At 39.9% G+C, this 19,183-nt stretch overlaps 1 protein-coding gene across 1 annotated transcript in view; it reads right to left on the bottom strand.

Annotated features, from left to right (window-relative positions):
* The window catches only part of LOC126356032 (guanine nucleotide-binding protein-like 3 homolog), a 91,191-nt gene that overhangs the window by 43,120 nt on the left and 28,888 nt on the right, over positions 1-19,183 (bottom strand). The window contains exons 4-5 of the mRNA XM_050006689.1: positions 17,091-17,226; positions 5,985-6,227 (exon numbers count right to left, since the gene is read on the bottom strand). Coding sequence (XP_049862646.1) covers positions 5,985-6,227; positions 17,091-17,226 — 379 coding nt within the window. The remainder of the gene's footprint in view (positions 1-5,984; positions 6,228-17,090; positions 17,227-19,183) is intronic.

Raw genomic sequence — 19,183 nt, 5'->3', positions numbered from 1 at the left:
TAAGTACAACTATGTGCTCTGACCTTCTTCACACTGTTCACCATGTTTCTCACTCTGTTTTGTGCTTTTCTATTGTGTTTTTGCCACTTGATATAACTATTTCGCCGGACACTGCTTTTCACAACGTAATGGAGTTACAATTTTTACGTTGTGAAAAGCAGTGTGCGTGCGTGCACATATCTAGGTTCCATTCCATTCAATGTTTTCAATTACCATACTGAAATATTTTTTCAATTTGGCTAATAATAATTACAGTGAATCTTAAAGAACATCAAATGTAAAACTTTAGAATTTACTTAATATAGGTTTCCCTGAGGTAGGAAACAAAGTAGCCATAATTTCAGACTGGCATTAGCTGATGCTCAATCGAGGAAAAGAGCATCGTACTTAAAACATGCCTCCTGGCGTCATTAAGTATAACTTGTGATGGTCCTTGGATTACTAAACCAAAGGAAACCTGCAAGTATTTCCACATATCTAATTTTACATGGTTTTCTATTGCATAAAATGTTCACTCGTAGAGAAAAATGCACGTACAGCTGTCGTCATCAAATTGTGGAGCACAGCAGAAGTTGTGGAGTAGTTTCAGCAGTCACACTGTTGTTCTCAGTGGCTCCTACAGTAATAATAAAATGAAACATATGTAGTGTGAACAAAGAAACCATTTTATGGTGACTGTGTTTATTCAATCAAGCAAGTATTGTTCCCAGCAGCATGTTGCTCCTTCTCTGATGATAATGCTCTCATTCACATTGCTGGAGTCACCCAAAATTACTTATTTGACTACAAATATGGAATAACAATTTTTACCTGAACTTTACAATTATCAGATAGGAATATTATTGAGTCACTGTAGCCCACATAGTCAAATGATTTAAGGGCTCAAATTCTCTTCCATCATTTCTCAGTTTATTAGATCAACATCTTTGTATGGACTAGAATAAAATTCATTGCACTACTATTTACGACCCCCCATATAAACCATGGACCTTGCCGTTGGTGGGGAGGCTTGTGTGCCTCAGCGATACAGATGGCCGTACCGTAGGTGCAACCACAACGGAGGGGTATCTGTTGAGGTGCCAGACAAACGTGTGGTTCCTGAAGAGGGGCAGCTGCCTTTTCAGTAGTTGCAGGGGCAACAGTCTGGATGATTGACTGATCTGGCATTGTAACAATAACCAATACGGCCTTGCTGTGCTGGTACTGCGAACGGCTGAAAGCAAGGGGAAACTACAGCCATAATTTTTCCCGAGGGCATGCAGCTTTCCTGTATGGTTAAATGATGAATGCGTCCTCTTGGGTAAAATATTCCGGAGGTAAAATAGTCCCCCATTCGGATCTCCTGGCGGGGACTACTCAAGAAGACGTCGTTCTCAGGAGAAAGATAACTGGCGTTCTACGGATCGGAGCATGGAGTGTTAGATCCCTTAATCAGGCAGGTAGGTTAGAAAATTTAAAAAGGGAAATGGATAGGTTAAAGTTAGTTATAGTGGGAACTAGTGAAGTTCGGTGGCAGGAGGAACAAGACTTTTGGTCAGGTGAATACAGGGTTATAACTACAAAATCAAATTGGGGGTAATGCAGGAGTAGGTTTAATAATGAATAGGAAAATAGGAATGCGGGTAAGCTACTACAAACAGCATAGTGAACACATTATTGTGACCAAGATAGACACGAAGCCCATGCCTACAACAGTAGTACAAGTTTACATGCCAACTAGCTCTGCAGAGGATGAAAAAATTGATGAAATGTATGATGAGATAAAAGAAATTATTCAGGTAGTGAAGGGAGACACAAATTTATTAGTCATGGGTGACTGGAATTAGAGAGTAGGAAAAGGGTGAGAAGGAAACATAGTAGGTGAAAATGGATTGGGGATAAGAAATGAAAGAGGGAGCCCTCTGGCAGAATATTGCACAAAGCATAACTTAATCATAGAATCATAAAAGACGGTTGTATTCATGGAAGAATCCTCGAGATACTAGTAAGTATCAGATAGATTATATAATGGTAAGAGAGAGATTTAGGAACCAGGTTTTAAATTGTAAGACATTTCCAGGGGCAGATGTGGACTCTGACCACAATCTATTGGTTATAAACTGTAGATTAAAACTGAAGAAACCGCAAAAAGGTGGGAAAGTAAGGAGATGGGACCGGTATAAACTAACTAAACCAGAGGTTGTACAGAGTTTCAGGGAGAGCATAAGGGAACAATTGACAGGGCTGGGGGAAAGAAATACAGTAAGAAGAATGGGTAGCTCTGGGGGATGAAGTAGTGAAGGCAGCAGGGGATCAAGTAAGTAAAAAGACAAGGGCTAGTAGAAATCCTTGGGTAACAGAAGAAATATTGAATTTAATTAATGAAAGGAGAAAATACAAAAATGCAGTAAATGAAGCAGGCAAAAACAAATACAAACGTCTCAAAAATGAGATCAACAGTGAGTGCAAAATGGCTAAGCAGGGATGGCTAGAGGACAAATGTAAGGATGTAGAGGCTTATCTCACTAGGGGTAAGATAGACACTGCCTACAGGTAAATTAAAGAGACCTTTGGAGAAAAGAGAACCACTTGCATGAATATCAAGAGCTCAGATGGAAACCCAGTTCTAAGCAAAGAACGGAAAGCAGAAAGGTGGAAGGAGTATATAGAGTGTCTATACAAGGACGATGTACTTGAGGACAATATTATGGAAATGGAAGAGGATGTAGATGAAGATGAAATGGGAGATATGATACCGCGTGAAGAGTTTGACAGAGCACTGAAAGACCTGAGTCGAAACAAGGCCCCTGAGTAGGCAACATTCCATTGGAACTACTGACGGCCTTGGGAGAGCCAGTCCTGACAAAACTCTACCATCTAGTGAGCAAGATGTATGAGACAGGCGAAAAACACTCAGACTTCAAGAACAATATGATAATTCCAATCCCAAAGAAAGCAGGTGTTGACAGATGTGAAAATTACCGAACTATCAGTTTAATAAGTCACAGCTGCAAAATACTAACGCGAATTCTTTACAGACGAATGGAAAAACTGGTAGAAGCCGACCTCGGGGAAGATCAGTTTGGATTCTGTAGAAATGTTGGAACACATGAGGCAATACTGACACTACAACTTATCTTAGAAGAAAGATTAAGGAAAGGCAAACCTACATTTCTAGCATTTGTAGGCTTACAGAAAGCTTTTGACAATGTTAACTGGAATACTAGCTTTCAAATTCTAAAGGTGGCAGGGGTAAAATACAGGGAGCGAAAGGCTATTTATGATTTGTACAGAAACCAGATGGCAGTTATAAGAGTCGAGGGGCATGAAAGGGAAGCAGCGGTGGGGAAGGGAGTGAGACAGGGTTGTAGCCTGTCCCCGATGTCATTCAATCTGTATATTGAGCAAGCAGTAAAGGAAACGAGTAGATATTAAAGTCCATGGAGAAGAAATAAAAACTTAGAGGTTCATGAGACACTTAAAGTAGTAAAGGAGTTTTGCTATTTGGGGAGCAAAATAACTGATGATGGTTGAAGTAGAGAGGATATAAAATGTAGACTGGCAATGGCAAGGAAAGCGTTTATGAAGAAGAGATATTTGTTGACATCGAGTATAGATTTAAGTGTCAGGAAGTCGTTTCTGAAAGTATTTGTATGGAGTGTAGCCATGTATGGAAGTGAAACATGGACAATAAATAGTTTGGACAAGAAGAGAATAGAAGCTTTCGAAATGTGGTGGTACAGAAGAATGTTGAAGATTAGATGGGTAGATCACATAATTAATTAATGTGGAGGTATTGAATAGAATTGGGGAGAAGAGGAGTTTGTGGCACAACTTGACCAGAAGAACGGATCGGTTGGTAGGACACGTTCTGAGGCATCGAGGGATCACAAATTTAGCGTTGGAGCGCAGTGTGGAGGGTAAAAATCGTAGAGGGAGACCAAGAGATGTATACACTAAGCAGATTCAGAAGGATGTAGGTTGCAGTAGGTACTGGGAGATGAAGACACTTGCACAGGATAGAATAGCATGGAGAGCTGCATCAAACCAATCTCAGGACTGCAGACCACAACAACAACACTATTTACGATTTATTTACATTGATCACTATGACCTGACCTAATTTGGCTGACAAAAGTGGACCTGCTTTAAAGTAGATCGCAGCACGCACCTCATTATTATTTCCTCAACTCAATAACCTACAATGCAATAAACAACTGAAAAATTATTTGAGAAGAAGCATAAACTGATATGGAAACAATGTTTGGGTGCTTATGTGGTAGCAATAAAGAAGCAGTGCATGCAACTACACACATTTATATCTGCTATACTCAGCAAACATCATGCCAGTACATTATTAGGTTGATGCATAAATTCATAGCATTTTCCCTATAAGTTTAATAAATACAACAGATACACTAAACAGATACTTTTTTCATCAATAGTACATTCTCCTTCACTATTTACAACACTCTGCCACTGCTGGTTAACTTAACGATGAAGCGACTGTAGAAATCACATGGTTTTGAGACGAACAACCCTTTTAGTCATATAATTAAATGTTTCTCCGAGACATTAGGGAGGGCAATCAACTTACGAAGTTCATGCAGCAATGTTGACCATCATACTGTGGTGGTGTAATGGTTAGCATTTCTGCCTAGCAAGCAAGAAGACCTGGGTTCAAGTCCCAGCAGCAGGACAAATTTTAATTCATATCTTCTGCTTCGATCATTATCCTTTAGTTGTGTTTGAAGCACATTTCATCCAGAAAGGAAGTTCCCTGAAGGATGTTTGATGGAATATGGAAAACGTGAAAATCTGACAATGCAAGAGCAACCCAACTCCTATATGCATTTTAGTCAGTCTAGCACAAAGTAGGCAGGTATTATCGTGGAGTACCATCACTCCACACAGCCTACTTGGTCATTGTTCTTGAACTGTGTCTGCAAGATGTCTCAGCTGTTGGCAATAAATGTTAGTAGTGATAATTACACCTCAGGGAAGCAATTTGCCATACACCAAGGCCATCGCTATTCCACCAGATGCATAACATCACCTTTTCTGGATGTGCAGGTCTATGTACGGGGAGTTGTTGCTTTGTTTTCGCTCAACCATTCCTTTCTTTTCATTATGTTAGCATAAAGATACTATTTCTCAGCAATAGTAATGATACAAGATGGGAATAGTCGGTGTTCATGAGCCAACTGATGACAAGCAAGCAAAGATGCACATATGACCATAGCTTGAGAGCATGTGGTACCCATACATCCAATTTTTGAATCTTCCCACTTCATGCAAATATCACCTGATAGTGAAATAATCACATTTGCCAGTTCTCAAGTACACTGATGTGGCTCATTGTGGATTAATGTGTTTTAAACGATCTTCACCCAACCCTGAAGGTATTCCTGAACATGGAGAGCTACTAATATCAAAACAGTGTTCCTTAAAAAGTGAAAACATTTTCTTGCCATGGTATTTGCCTCTGCTGCTGTCACTACTCTATTGAACTCTAACAGAAGAGTATGTCAGAAATGTTCTGATTTCTCCACTTGGCACTCCATTTTCTAATGTCCACAGCTCCATTAATTAGCTCCAAATGACAAAATGACTATATGCAAACTCAAATAGCAGCAGTGAACAACAACAACAAAAATGTTAATCGATAAATAAACCCGTAGCAAATGGAATACCAACATGCAAAACAAAAACACTACCAACTTATGCACAAACCTAATACGTAACTGATCATTTTTTTTATGAAGAATGCTTTCATTAAAGAATTAACTAATAAGAATGTCTTTTTTGCCAATAATGTTTAACTTCTCAGTAGGTTGTTTTAGAGAACTAATATGTATTTTGAAAAGTTTACACAAAACAGTATGGTGCTACTCTGGCTCAAGGAAGTTTCTTGCCACTGACTAATTGGGTAGTGTTCTCTGTGTTCCACAAAGGTTAAAATACACACAAAATACATCTACCTGCCTCAATTATTTTACACTTACCTATAATTCCAACAGATATGGATGTCTTGATTCCCTTGTTTCGGCAATAATTTGCTAACAGTGACATTAGCAGTTCTGCGCCAAGGCACGTGGAGCCCTGCATCATCTTATCATTTGCTTGTCGCATCTTCTTCCTGCCCAGCCGCTGGCTTTGCTGCTGTGTGCTAGCCTTGAAGGGTACAGCTGGCACAGTGTGCCTCAAATACTTCAACCAAGCATTTAGATTGTCACGTGGTACCAGATCTATAACAATGGGAAAAAATGATGTGGCATAAATATCAAATTTCATAACAATTTCATAACCAAAAGCTTTAACATTATTCTTTATGAATTTTATTTTATTATCATGTGCAACTATGGAAACACACACACACACACACACACACACACACACACACACACACACACACACACACACACACACAGAGAGAGAGAGAGAGAGAGAGAGAGAGAGAGAGAGAGAGAGAGAGAGAGAGAGAGAGAGAGAGAGAGAGAGAAATCAGAATTTTGTGAAAGCACCACAATCAGCAATATAACAAGTCTCTATGTTAATGGAAAATCTTTGGTGGAATATACATATTTTAAGGAATAAAAGTAACACCCATAGTTCAGATGTTGAGCCAGTGATAGGCACCTAAACAAGACTGAGAATGTTGGGCTATTTTTATGTGAATCCTCCATTAGAGTTATAGAGTATATATACATATAATAGAGGGAAACATTCCATGTGGGAGAAATATATCTAAAAACAAAGATGATGTGACTTACCAAACAAAAGTGCTGGCATTTCCATAGACACACAAACAAACACACAAAATTCAAGCTTTCGCAACCAACGGTTGCTTCTTCAGGAAAGAGGGAAGGAGAGGGAAAGACGAAAGGATGTGGGTTTTACGGGAGAGGGTAAGGAGTCATTCCAATCCCGGGAGCGGAAAGACTTACCATTTGTACTCTTTGCCTTTACAAATGTCTGCTTGTGTCTGTGTATGTGCGGATGGATATGTGTGTGTATGCGAGTGTGTACCTGTCCTTTTTTCCCCCTAAGGTAAGTCTTTCCGCTCCCGGGATTGGAATGACTCCTTACCCTCTCCCTTAAAACCCACATCCTTTCGTCTTTCCCTCTCCTTCCCTCTTTCCTGAAGAAGCAACCGTTGGTTGCGAAAGCTTGAATTTTGTGTGTATGTTTGTGTTTGTATGTCTATCGACCTGCCAGCGCTTTTGTTTGGTAAGTCACATCATCTTTGTTTTTAGATATAGAGTATATATACACGTACATATACCTGTTCAGTATCGTGTACCAGCTGACTACACTGCCAGCTGAGGGGAGATGGTGTGGGATGGGCAAGGGGATTAGAGATACTGGTAAAGGGAGGCAAGGCTGGAAAAGAGTGGCTGGTGACTGGGAGGAAGAGGCAGAAGGTGCACAGGATATGAATATGGTACAGGTAAACTGGTCTCACTGAAGATGGGGAATTGTGTGTATCACACAATGATGTGGAGGAGTGGATTGGGAAGAGGCGATAGAACATGGCGGATAGAAGGGTGTGATGCAATTCCCATCTGCATAATTCAGAGCATCTTCTGTAAAACATACAACTCACCAAAGACAGACCTTCAGTTCATTTTTCACAATAAATTTTTATCAAAATTTAAACTGCTTTACTGTTGGAATGATTCACAATATTTTATTGCATTTTATTTCATTTTAAATATAATTTTATGGTTCAAATGATTTCCCTGGTTCAGAAATATGTCTTGTCTCATCATTTTGTTAATTCAAAAATACACTTGCTTCAGCTATTTCAATTTCTTTAACGTTGATCAGTATCATACAGCAAGTGCTACATTCTCTGATAAAGAACTTCCCCTTTTCAGTTCAATAGGTTATCTATATGAGTACAATGTTCTGAGTCTAAATTCCTTTATTGCAGTTGTCATTCGAAACCAACAATCTCAAGATTACTGAGAAGTTTACATGAGGTGTATATCCAAGGACACTACATAAACTGAAAATTAAAAAATGGCACATTAGATTGGGAATATCTCTCACTCTATCTTTTCTTTTCTTAAGACAAAAAACTATTTGACTAATTTGACCAACCTTATCGAACAAAAAGATAACTTAAACAAAATTGGACCTAGTTAATGTTGTTGTCGTTGTTCTGAACTATCTTTATGATCATAAAAGCTTCCAGATACCCTTAATGTAGTAGAACCATTGGGAACTGTCTGAAACTGACCTGATAACTCTGCTTGTGTGATCATACATATGAAGGTGAGGATACATGAATTATCAGTTCAATTGTTAACAGGCATACAAAGACAGCAGTTTGCTGAATGTGTTGTTTCGTAGTATCAGTCAACTACTGTGAATATTCTACTGATTGAAGGTTTTTGTGGAAATGGTTGTAATTGAAATGTCTACTGACTGAGACCATAGGAGACTATTTGCATATACAGTGATGGAAAAAAAATCGCAACACCAAGGAGGAGTTGTGTGACAAACTTAAGTTGGTAGGCGTGTTTCTACATCTGAAAGATGATATCTATTCAAATTTCACACCATAATACAAACAGATAGATAAAAAATCTACTCACCAAGCAGCAACAGGGAACACACACATGAAAGGATCTAACTTTTACAAGCTTTCCAAGCCAGTGGCTTGTCCTCCTGGCAGAAGAGTTTAAGGGGAAGGATGAGGGGTGAAGGAAAAGGACTGGAGAGATTTGGGGAAAGGGGTACAGTTCAGAAAAGTCACTCAGAACTCTGTGGCAGGAGATATTTACCATGCAGGATGAGAAGGAAAGACTGATTGTTGGGGACTGCACCGGGCAAGATTTGAGAAGACAGCTTGAAGGTAGAAGACTGGTGATATGCAAGACACATATTAATACTAAAACACTGCACATTCATTAATAAAAGTGAAAAGTTAAGTGTATTGTATGTAACAGAGATGGAAGAGGAGATGGGGAAAAATAGAGACAGAAAATGACAGATGTAGAAAACTAAAATGGACTGAAAGAAGTAGTTACTACGAAGAAATGCTGAGACAGGGAAGCAGTTAATGTAATTTAAGCACAGGTACATGGCAAGAACCAACAACATTTTGTAGTACTCATTCCAACTTGCAGAGTTCTGAGAAACTAGCGCCTGGGGAAGAATCCTCATGGCGCATGTGGTGAAACAGGCACAGAGCTAATGACTTTTACATTATACAGCATGCTCTGCAACAGGATATTGTGTGTTGCCTGTATATACACTCCTACTAAGTCCATTCATCATGATTGATAAGATGGTAGTCATGCTGATGCAAAAGGCCGGACAGTGTTTACATAACGGCTGGTACAAGACAAGTGGCTCTCTTTCTGATAGTACACATTTTGCTGGTTACAAGGTTGGAACAGGTGGTGGTAGGAGGGTGCATATGGCATGTCTTGCAGTGGGGATGGTCACAGGGTAGGAGCCATAGGGTGTGGAGATGGGTGCAGAAGGTGCATAAGGTCTGACAGGGATATTGCACAGATTGGGACAGTAGCTTGGGAGAATAGATTTCTGTCTCCCTCCCAATCTCTGCAATATTCTCATCAGACCCTATGCTCCTTCTGCACCCATCTCCATACCCTATGGCTCCTCTCCCTGTGACTGTCCCCACTGCAAGACTTGCCTTATGCACCCTCCTACCACCACCTATTCCAGCCGTGTAACTGGCAAAACATATACTATCAGAGAGAGAGCCACCTGTGAAACAACATGTCATATAGCAGCTGTTATGTAAACACTGTTCAGCCTTTTACACCAGCATGACTACCAACCGGTTATCAGTCAGGATGAATGGGCATAGGCAGACTGAGTATACAGGCAACATGCACTAACCTGTTGCCGAGCAGTCTGCATAACATGAGAGTCATGGGCTCTGTGCCTGTTTCACCAAACGCACCATCTGGGCTCTTCCCCCGAGACACCAGTTTCTCAGAACTCCACAGGAGGGAACTATCACACACCATGTCCATGGTTCTTGCCATCTATCTGGGCTTAATTTACATTAATTCCTTCCATCTCAACAGCACACCCCATTTTAGTTTTCTACATCTGTCATTTTCTGACCTGTCTATTTTTTGCCATTCCCCTCCCACCTCTATTACACACAATGCACTAAACTTTTCACTTTTATTAACTTATGCACGATGTTTTAGTAGTAATATCTGTCTTGCATACTATCCTGTCTTCCACCTTTGAGCTGTCAGGTTTTCAAATCTCATTTGGTGCAGTCCCCAACAATCAGTCTTGCCTTCTCATCCCATCTGGTAACTCTCCCTTGACCCGGAGTCCTGGGTGACTTTTCTGAACTACACCCTTTTCCTTAAACCTCTCCAGTCCTTTGCCTTTACCCCTCTTCCTTGCTCTTCAACTCTTCTACCAGAAGAAGGAGCTCCTGGCTCAGAAAGCTTGTAAAAGTAAACCCTTTTGTGTGTGTATTCCTCAACACCGCTTAGTGAGTACATCTCTTATCTATCCATTTATATAATATAGTCAAATTTTACACCAGTCGCATAACAGTAGTGCTAGTAGTACTACTATGAGGATGTGAATCAGGTTTACTTAAAAATACATGCTGTAATGATAGTGAGAATTAGTTACCTTTGAGATTAGACTTGGTGAGTTGACTTTAGTCAAGAATGCCTTTAAGGCGACAAAGACGTCAGTGTCAACATCTAACTCAGTTTGACTGAGGTTGTGTAATAGGGCTACGAGAAGCTGGATGTTACTTCTGTGATACTGTGAAAAGACCTGGCAGGAATGTAGCCATTGCACACAATTGCTAGCAATGGTGGTCATGAGAATTTACGGCTGCGACAAGATTGGGCTCTAGACGGCCAAATGGCACTACCGAGAGGGAAGACCATCATGTTAAGCATATAGCTCTGGTGCATCATATTGCATCTGCAGCAACAGTTTGAACAGAAGTTGGCACTAGAGTGACACAATGAACTGTTACAATTTGGTTACTTCAAGGGCAGTTCTCGGCCAAAAGCCCTGTGGCATGCATTCCACTGATCCCAAACTACCACCATTTGTGGCTTCAATGGAGTCAAGTGAGAACTCATTGGAGGACAGTGTGGAGGTCTTATGTTTTCTGATGAAAGCTGGTTCCACCTTAGCGATGGCTGTTGGTTAGGAGGCCAGTTGAGGGCCTGCAATCAACCTGTCTGTGTGCTACACACATTGGACCTACAACTGGAATTACGGTCTAGGGTGCGATTTCTTATGACAGCTAACGCATTCCATAGTTATCACAAGTACCCAGACTCAAAAATTGTATGCCATCCGGTGATTCAACTTCTTGTGCTGCCATTCACGAACAGCATTCCAGGATGTGTTTTCCAGCAGAATAATGCTCATTGCTGTTGAAACCCAATATGCTCTACAGAGAGCTGACATGTTGGCTTGGCCTGCTAGATCACCAGGATTGTCTCATACGTCGCAGCTTCAAGTAACTCGTTGCACAAGACACACGTCAAAGAGACATCTCTATTTGGGAGTGGAACTATGAAGCTAGGTACAAAAAATTTTTACTTTCCAGTGTATAGTGTAGTTTCTTTTTCTTGCGCAACTGTTAAAGTGTCAGTGTCTTTGTTTTGTTAGTAATCCAGCAAGAGCAGTCCCATTTATCTTCCAGATAAAATGATTGCAATTTGAACAAGCGCTTTATTGACAGGGTGACCACGTTAAGGATCTAGTTTTCGAAACACTCCTTTTGAATTCCTCGCATTTGTTGCTTTGTCCAGCATGTATTTTGATGCAGATGGAATGTGATGCAAAACACTGGTTGGACTTGTAAAGTAGGTAGTAGGTGTGGGAAGGGGGTATAATGTAGCAGAATGGGATGACATTTTCTGAATACACTGAAACCATGCCAACTCAACAATACAATACGAATTATGTGCATTGCAAACATTAGTGAACAACTTTCAGTGATATTTATGAATGTATCTGTTACAGTCTTGACAATGATGATGTTCTGATCGTGCTACTAATGTAATTATGAAATTAGACAATAATAAAGACATATGAACATTGTCAACATATAAACATTGCCAATATTTAATCCTGTAATATTTCAACTGTAAAAAGCAATTGTTCAGTGAAATTTTTCTTGTGTGAATTATACAAATTAGTATTAGCAATCATTTAGATGTTTTGAGTAAGTTACATTCTTAAAATTGCTCCAACTCATTATTAATAAATGTAACTTCCCCTAATTTTACGCAAGTTGAACAGTATGAAATTTTTAGCACAATTGGCAGGATTTGTGAAATGTTTAGTCCTGTTTTTGATCACAATATAAAGTCCTTAATAAAAGGACTTTATATTGGGATCGAAGACTGGAATAAGAAGCATTTGACAATGCCTGAATCACTGCTTGTACTCGCGACTATGTCGCAGCTTGTGAGACTGGATTTATAATATCATTAACTAATACTTGTTTGATTTTCACAAACTTAAGAATCATTAATTGTAAATTCATAAAAGTCACATTGCCAATAACAATGTGCATGTACTGCAATTTGAGGATGGTATTTAAAACAAGTGGTTGAAGCCATATGGATGCCAGTACTGGAACATTATTCAATAACCAACATGCCACAAAAATGTCCTGATATTGCTAACAATGTATCACAGACATGTTAAATTTAAAAAGTCATTATCTTACAGAGCTGCACCACCCACATGTCCAACTGGAGATTTTAAGTATTGAAATGTGCTCATATCATCACTGGCATATTTCAAGAGTACTCGCCCAACAGACATAAGCAGTTACACAAGCAATATGGGAGGAGAATAAATTGATTAAGAAAACAGTAGCCACTGATAATTTCATTAGTGAACTTCGAAAAATGGACTGCAAAACCAATAACACATCAAATATCTGAAGAAACTGCAACAATGACATATTGCAGAAGTGAAGGGATGTGTAGTGGGTGAACAACTTGTAGGTGAAGACATTAGACATGACTCAGTACATGTGGTTATTTTTCAACAGCTACATACACAGGTAGTAAAAATCTTTTTTTTTTTTTTTCCTCCAGTGGTGGGCTTAGTCATTTAAAAACTCGCTAGAAACTTTTTGAGTTCACCAAGTCAGCAAGAATGGGAACACAAGGCTGATGGCCACAGGAAGAGACGATGCAATGGTGTGTTGGAGGCCCACTGAAGTGCCACAATGAGTGCAGCACAAGTTCAGAATATTTAGTTGTGAGTAGTGAAGTCATACACAATAACCACCTATATACAGCTGCTCAATGACGAAGTTGCAGAATTTCAACAGCAGAAAAACAGAAGAATGGTCCAACTAGATTGACCCTGTGAAGTGAGTTTAGTAGGCATGTCTGGACTTGAATAAATGGGCAAACTTAAGCACATCTATCACATGCAAGTCTGCCCCAAGGGTACATAACATGAACTACAGGCTTGTTTACATTGTTGAGAGTGAAAGTTGATATTTTTGCAAAGCTGCTATTTACTCATATTGAAACTTCTGAGAGGTCTAACTTCATATTTTTAAGCAGTTATTGTTATCTTGTGCAGCTGTAATGAAATTAAATTTTCATTATACAGAATTATGGATAAAAGTGTTCATTTTATGCCATGTTGGTACAAGCAAATGATTATGTTTACATTCCACAGCATTTTAGACATACAGGACATAATTATCTATGCAGCACTTGCTGTGATAGTATTCAGCTCAGTCGTCGGGAAGCAGGCGGAATGACGATGTAATGCCAAGAGGTATGAATTGGATTTGACTCTGGTTGGGAAGAAGGAGCAGATATTCCCTGTTAATGAAGGAGTTCAGGCTCAAAGATCCACAGCAATTCGTGAACTTCATCAGAATGGATGTGCCTTGTCAATCATACAAGATGGAGTATGCACAAATGACATACTAATAAGGAAAGCTACTTCACAATAGTGTGACTGCAAAGAAACAAAATGTCTTTTACAATCCTCAATGGTTGAGGCTGGAACAACTGCTCTGACTTGTGCACCTATTCTCTCAACACTATACTTCCCGGAATACTGAAATAATACAAAAGGTGCAATCAAATTTAATGCATGTAGTACTTTAACCAATTAAGGTGATACATACATGTATCGAAAGTAAAATTATACATAAAACATATAAATCAGAATTAAACATTTGTAGATGTAGCTTATTATGGTACAATGTATCTCAGAGGTCTTTCCAAAAAAATTCGAAACTTTTCTACACTTACCTTTTATTTATTGTGCATAGTATCCTTCAAAATACTCTACTCCACAATTGATACACTGCTTCCAATGCCGTTTCCACTTCCGGAAGCAGTCGTGGTACGCCTCTTATTAGATTGTGTGAAGCGCTATCTGAATTTTCTTTCATCTCGTCTATCAACGTAAATCTTCGTCTTTTCAACACAGGTGTCACAACAGGTACCGATAGTATCAACGATTAACAGTTTATCCCTGTGGCATGGATTCATGATGAACTAATTCTTCAAAGTCAAAGAAAACTATAAGCATGGCTCTGATATTTGCCCTGACCTCACGAGTTTACTTTGGTCTTGGAGATCCTTTTCCGACCCACTGCGAAGACTGAACCTTGTTCTCAACATCATAACTGTCTCATCACCAGTTATGATTTTCTTAAGAAACATCTCTTTCTCATATGCGCAATACAAAAGCTCTGCACAGATATCAAAGTGAATGTCTTTCTGATCTTGCCTCATGAGTCGTGGGACCAACTAGGTGGCAGCATAAGACATTCCAAGGATTTCATGACATGATCCAACTGAAATGTTACATTCTTCTGCAGTCTCTTGGACAGTCAGTCTTCGATTCACACACACAATTTTGTTGATGTTCCCGACCTGAGCGTCGTCAGTCGACATCAAAGAGTGTCCTGAAGGAGGATCATCTTTAACTTCCATCTGGGCATTTTTGAACAGTGTGAAGCATTTGTAACACTGAGTATGGCTTAGGCACTCATCACCATAGGCTTCCAGCATCACTTGGTGTGTCTCTGTAAAAGTTTTCTCAAGTTTCATGCAAAATTTAATGCAGAAACATTGCTCCTCTAACTCTGCAATCTCAAAATTCACAAACTGTGCAACACAATGTCCTACTCAACACAACAATGAATATTATCTAACAGACACACAACAATTACACTTCCAGCAGTTACACATTAAACACAGGTGTGTGCAGGGACATTAACTGCATTTCGTGCCAACACTCCATTGGCACGAAATTGTGAATGTTCTGGAATTTTTTTGAATGTGTAGAATATCTAATGCAATAACCAAAAGATTACTCCAGAGCTCACGTATTTCTCATCTGTTGACTGACCACACTTGAAAACAATAACAAGCAGAAAGCTTGCTGGAAATCCTGAATTTTACGCATGTGCACAAGTGCAGATCCATGGCAGAATAGAACGGCTCATATTTCTCTCCAGCGGATAAACTGTTGGCTGAAATCGCAGCTTCACTCATTCTGTCACTAGGTAGCAGGCTGATCACACATGACTTTTTCATGAAATACGATTTATACTGTACAAATTTTATGGAGCAAGGGAGAAGGAATTTTATTTGTCCAACACAGTACCAGAAACAGCAGGAGAATATTAAAATTCACTACCTACAAAGAAGAATGTCTGTGGCCTTATAGGTGACTCACTGGTGGATTGCAGGGATCATAAGTATCATTTGTGAATTAAGTGACATCACTGTAATCTTTATGCTATCACATAGACTGACAACTGCATACTGGTTTCCATCTACAGAAAAAAAATAGTGCTCATTTTCAATGGTCGATGTTTAGAAGACTGTCGGTACCCTAGGCATCACTTGGTACAAAGTAAGATACTGACTTAGTTGAAAGCATATTTAGTTCATCTGAACTACTTATTTCAGTTCTAACCAAAGAGCATGAAAGTACTATTGTTTACAACCTGGCTATTTTGGAATGTGTATATATATTTTGGAAGCTTTTGACTATGTATGTCTAGGATGAATTAAAATGTTGTATCAAACATTTCATGATATTAATATGTAATGGAAACTGGCTTAATGTGTGGCAAAGTTCCCAACTGTTTATACAACCTGTTAAACTTTTTCAAAGAACCTGGAAAATTATTTTCATTCAAATAAAAAAAGCAACAAAATAAGTTCAACTGTTACAGAGACAGAAGATTTTAATATTGTAAGCAACTGAGAAATGTCACCAGAAGTGTCATCTTTAGTGGCAACTTTCCCTTTCACAATATTGTTACATTCAATCTTGGATTTTCCATTGTTCAATAAGGTTTTAAATATTTTTATGTACAGCACACAAACAGGTGTTTGAATACTAAATGTATTTATCATAGATTTACATTCTACCAACTGAAGATTAGCTTCTGTTTCATCCATGATTTATCTAACTGCATTTGTGGAAAACAGGATATTTGTCACTAACATTTTTTTTCACTTTACGTTTCACTGCGCCACCTATTTAATTGTTCACAATTCTTCGTCAATTACACTGAATATACTACCCACATTAACAGCTTACACACTCCGATACAAGTTTGAAATATAAAATGGTTCCATTTCGAGCATTTTTCACTTGAAATGTGAAACTTTATCCTGGAATAAGAGAGGAGTTTCTCATGACACTTTTGAAGATTATACAAATTAAGGAATTTTAGAGGTAATCCTTTACATAGATAAAGCAGCGAGGAAAAAGAAATTGTACATAAACTGCATTTCCTTACAGCACAAACGTCTGAGTAAACCATGTTATTTATGCACAATGAATTTCCTGTCCAACATAATTTTAACCTGCCACATTGTATTTAATTAATGAAATAGTATGTTCCACACAAGTATTATGTGGCAACTGATGTACAATAACTCACTGTGGTGGAGGCTAACAGACATTTGTGGCGATGGATCACTTTTTTCAAGGTTGCATAAAGGGAGGGGACAGACCACGAATTACAATACACATGCAATCATAACTAAAAGCTGTCAAAAGAAAAAGGAATTGGATCATGATAGATTATCCTGCAATGAGAAGCTATACACTACCTGCTTTGTTCAGAACAAGAACAAGTCTCTTGCTGCCAGCAGAATCACGAACAGCTTGCTCTACCTGTTGACAGCGCGTTCCCAAGGGATCTCTGGCATCCACAACCTCCAGAATGACATCAGCTGCTTGCAGCACCTGGGCCACAATTGTGTCGGATAATGGTTGCAAAAGTTTCGCAGTTTTTAAAAATACACATATATAAAAAAAAAATCTCATGACACAGGAACAGGCTAAACAAGGATAAAAAAATCATAAGAAGGTTTAATGAAAAGTTTCTCTCTCAACACAATTTCTACTGTGTATGCGTATGGTCAAGCAAGATTTTCACTTCTTTCACTCCCTCAGCAAATAAATTTGTTTTCCACTCTCCATAACACTCATTTAAAGCACAGATAATCAGCTTATTCAACAAATTTCTTCCTAATATAAGGTTTCTTGACGGCAAGACGGAAGGACAATTATGGTGTACTATCCAAGGAAACGAAAGAAAAATTCGGAGTAGGTATTAAAATCCATGGAGAAGAAATAAAAACTTTGAGATTTGCCGATGACATTGTAATTCTGTCAGAGACATCAAAGGACTTGGAAGAGCAGTTGAACAGAATGGATAGTGTCTTCAAAGGAGGATATAAGATGAACATCAACAAAAGCAAAACGAGGATAATGGAATGTAATCGAATTAAGTCGGGTGATGCTGAGGGAATTAGATTAGGAAATGAGACATTTAAAGTAGTGAATGAGTATTGCTATTTGGGGAGCAAAATAACTGATGATGGTCGAAGTAGAGAGGATATAAAATGTAGACTGGCAATGGCAAGGAAAGCATTTCTGAAGAAGAGAAATTTGTTAACATTGAGTATAGATTTAAGTGTCAGGAAATCATTTCTGAAAGTATTTGTATGGAGTGTAGTCATGTATGGAAGTGAAACAAAGACAATAAATACACTCCTGGAAATTGAAATAAGAACACCGTGAATTCATTGTCCCAGGAAGGGGAAACTTTATAGACACATTCCTGGGGTCAGATACATCACATGATCACACTGGCAGAACCACAGGCACATAGACACAGGCAACAGAGCATGCACAATATCAGCACTAGTACAGTGTATATCCACCTTTCGCAGCAATGCAGGCTGCTATTCTCCCATGGAGACGATCGTAGAGATGCTGGATGTAGTCGTGTGGAACGGCTTGCCATGCCATTTCCACCTGGCGCCTCAGTTGGACCAGCGTTCGTGCTGGACGTGCAGACCGCGTGAGACGACGCTTCATCCAGTCCCAAACATGCTCAATGGAGGACACATCCGGAGATCTTGCTGGCCAGGGTAGTTGACTTACACCTTCTAGAGCACGTTGGGTGGCACGGGATACATGCGGACGTGCATTGTCCTGTTGGAACAGCAAGTTCTCTTGCCGGTCTAGGAATGGTAGAACGATGGGTTCGATGACGGTTTGGATGTACCATGCACTATTCAGTGTCCCCTCGACGATCACCAGAGGTGTACGGCCAGTGTAGGAGATCGCTCCCCACACCATGATGCCGGGTGTTGGCCCTGTGTGCCTCGGTCGTATGCAGTCCTGATTGTGGCGCTCACCTGCACGGCGCCAAACACGCATACGACCATCATTGGCACCAAGGCAGAAGCGACTCTCATCGCTGAAGACGACACGTCTCCATTCGTCCCTCCATTCACGCCTGTCGCGACACCACTGGAGGCGGGCTGCACGATGTTGGGGCGTGAGCGGAAGACGGCCTAACGGTGTGCGGGACCGTAGCCCAGCTTCATGGAGACGGTTGCGAATGGTCCTCGCCGATACCCCAGGAGCTACAGTGTCCCTAATTTGCTGGGAAGTGGCGGTGCGGTCCCCTACGGCACTGCGTAGGATCCTACGGTCTTGGCGAGCATCCGTGCGTCGCTGCGGTCCGGTCCCAGGTTGACGGGCACGTGCACCTTCCGCCGACCACTGATGACAACATCGATGTACTGTGGAGACCTCACGACCCACGTGTTGAGCAATTCGGTGGTACGTCCACCCGGCCTCGCGCATGCCCACTATACGCCCTTGCTCAAAGTCCGTCAACTGCACA

Source organism: Schistocerca gregaria, chromosome 1 (genome assembly GCF_023897955.1).
Source record: "Schistocerca gregaria isolate iqSchGreg1 chromosome 1, iqSchGreg1.2, whole genome shotgun sequence".
NCBI classification, from domain to species: Eukaryota; Metazoa; Arthropoda; class Insecta; order Orthoptera; family Acrididae; genus Schistocerca; species Schistocerca gregaria.
The sequence above is the reverse complement of the archived record's forward strand: the minus strand, read 5'-3'. Positions and strand labels throughout refer to the sequence as shown.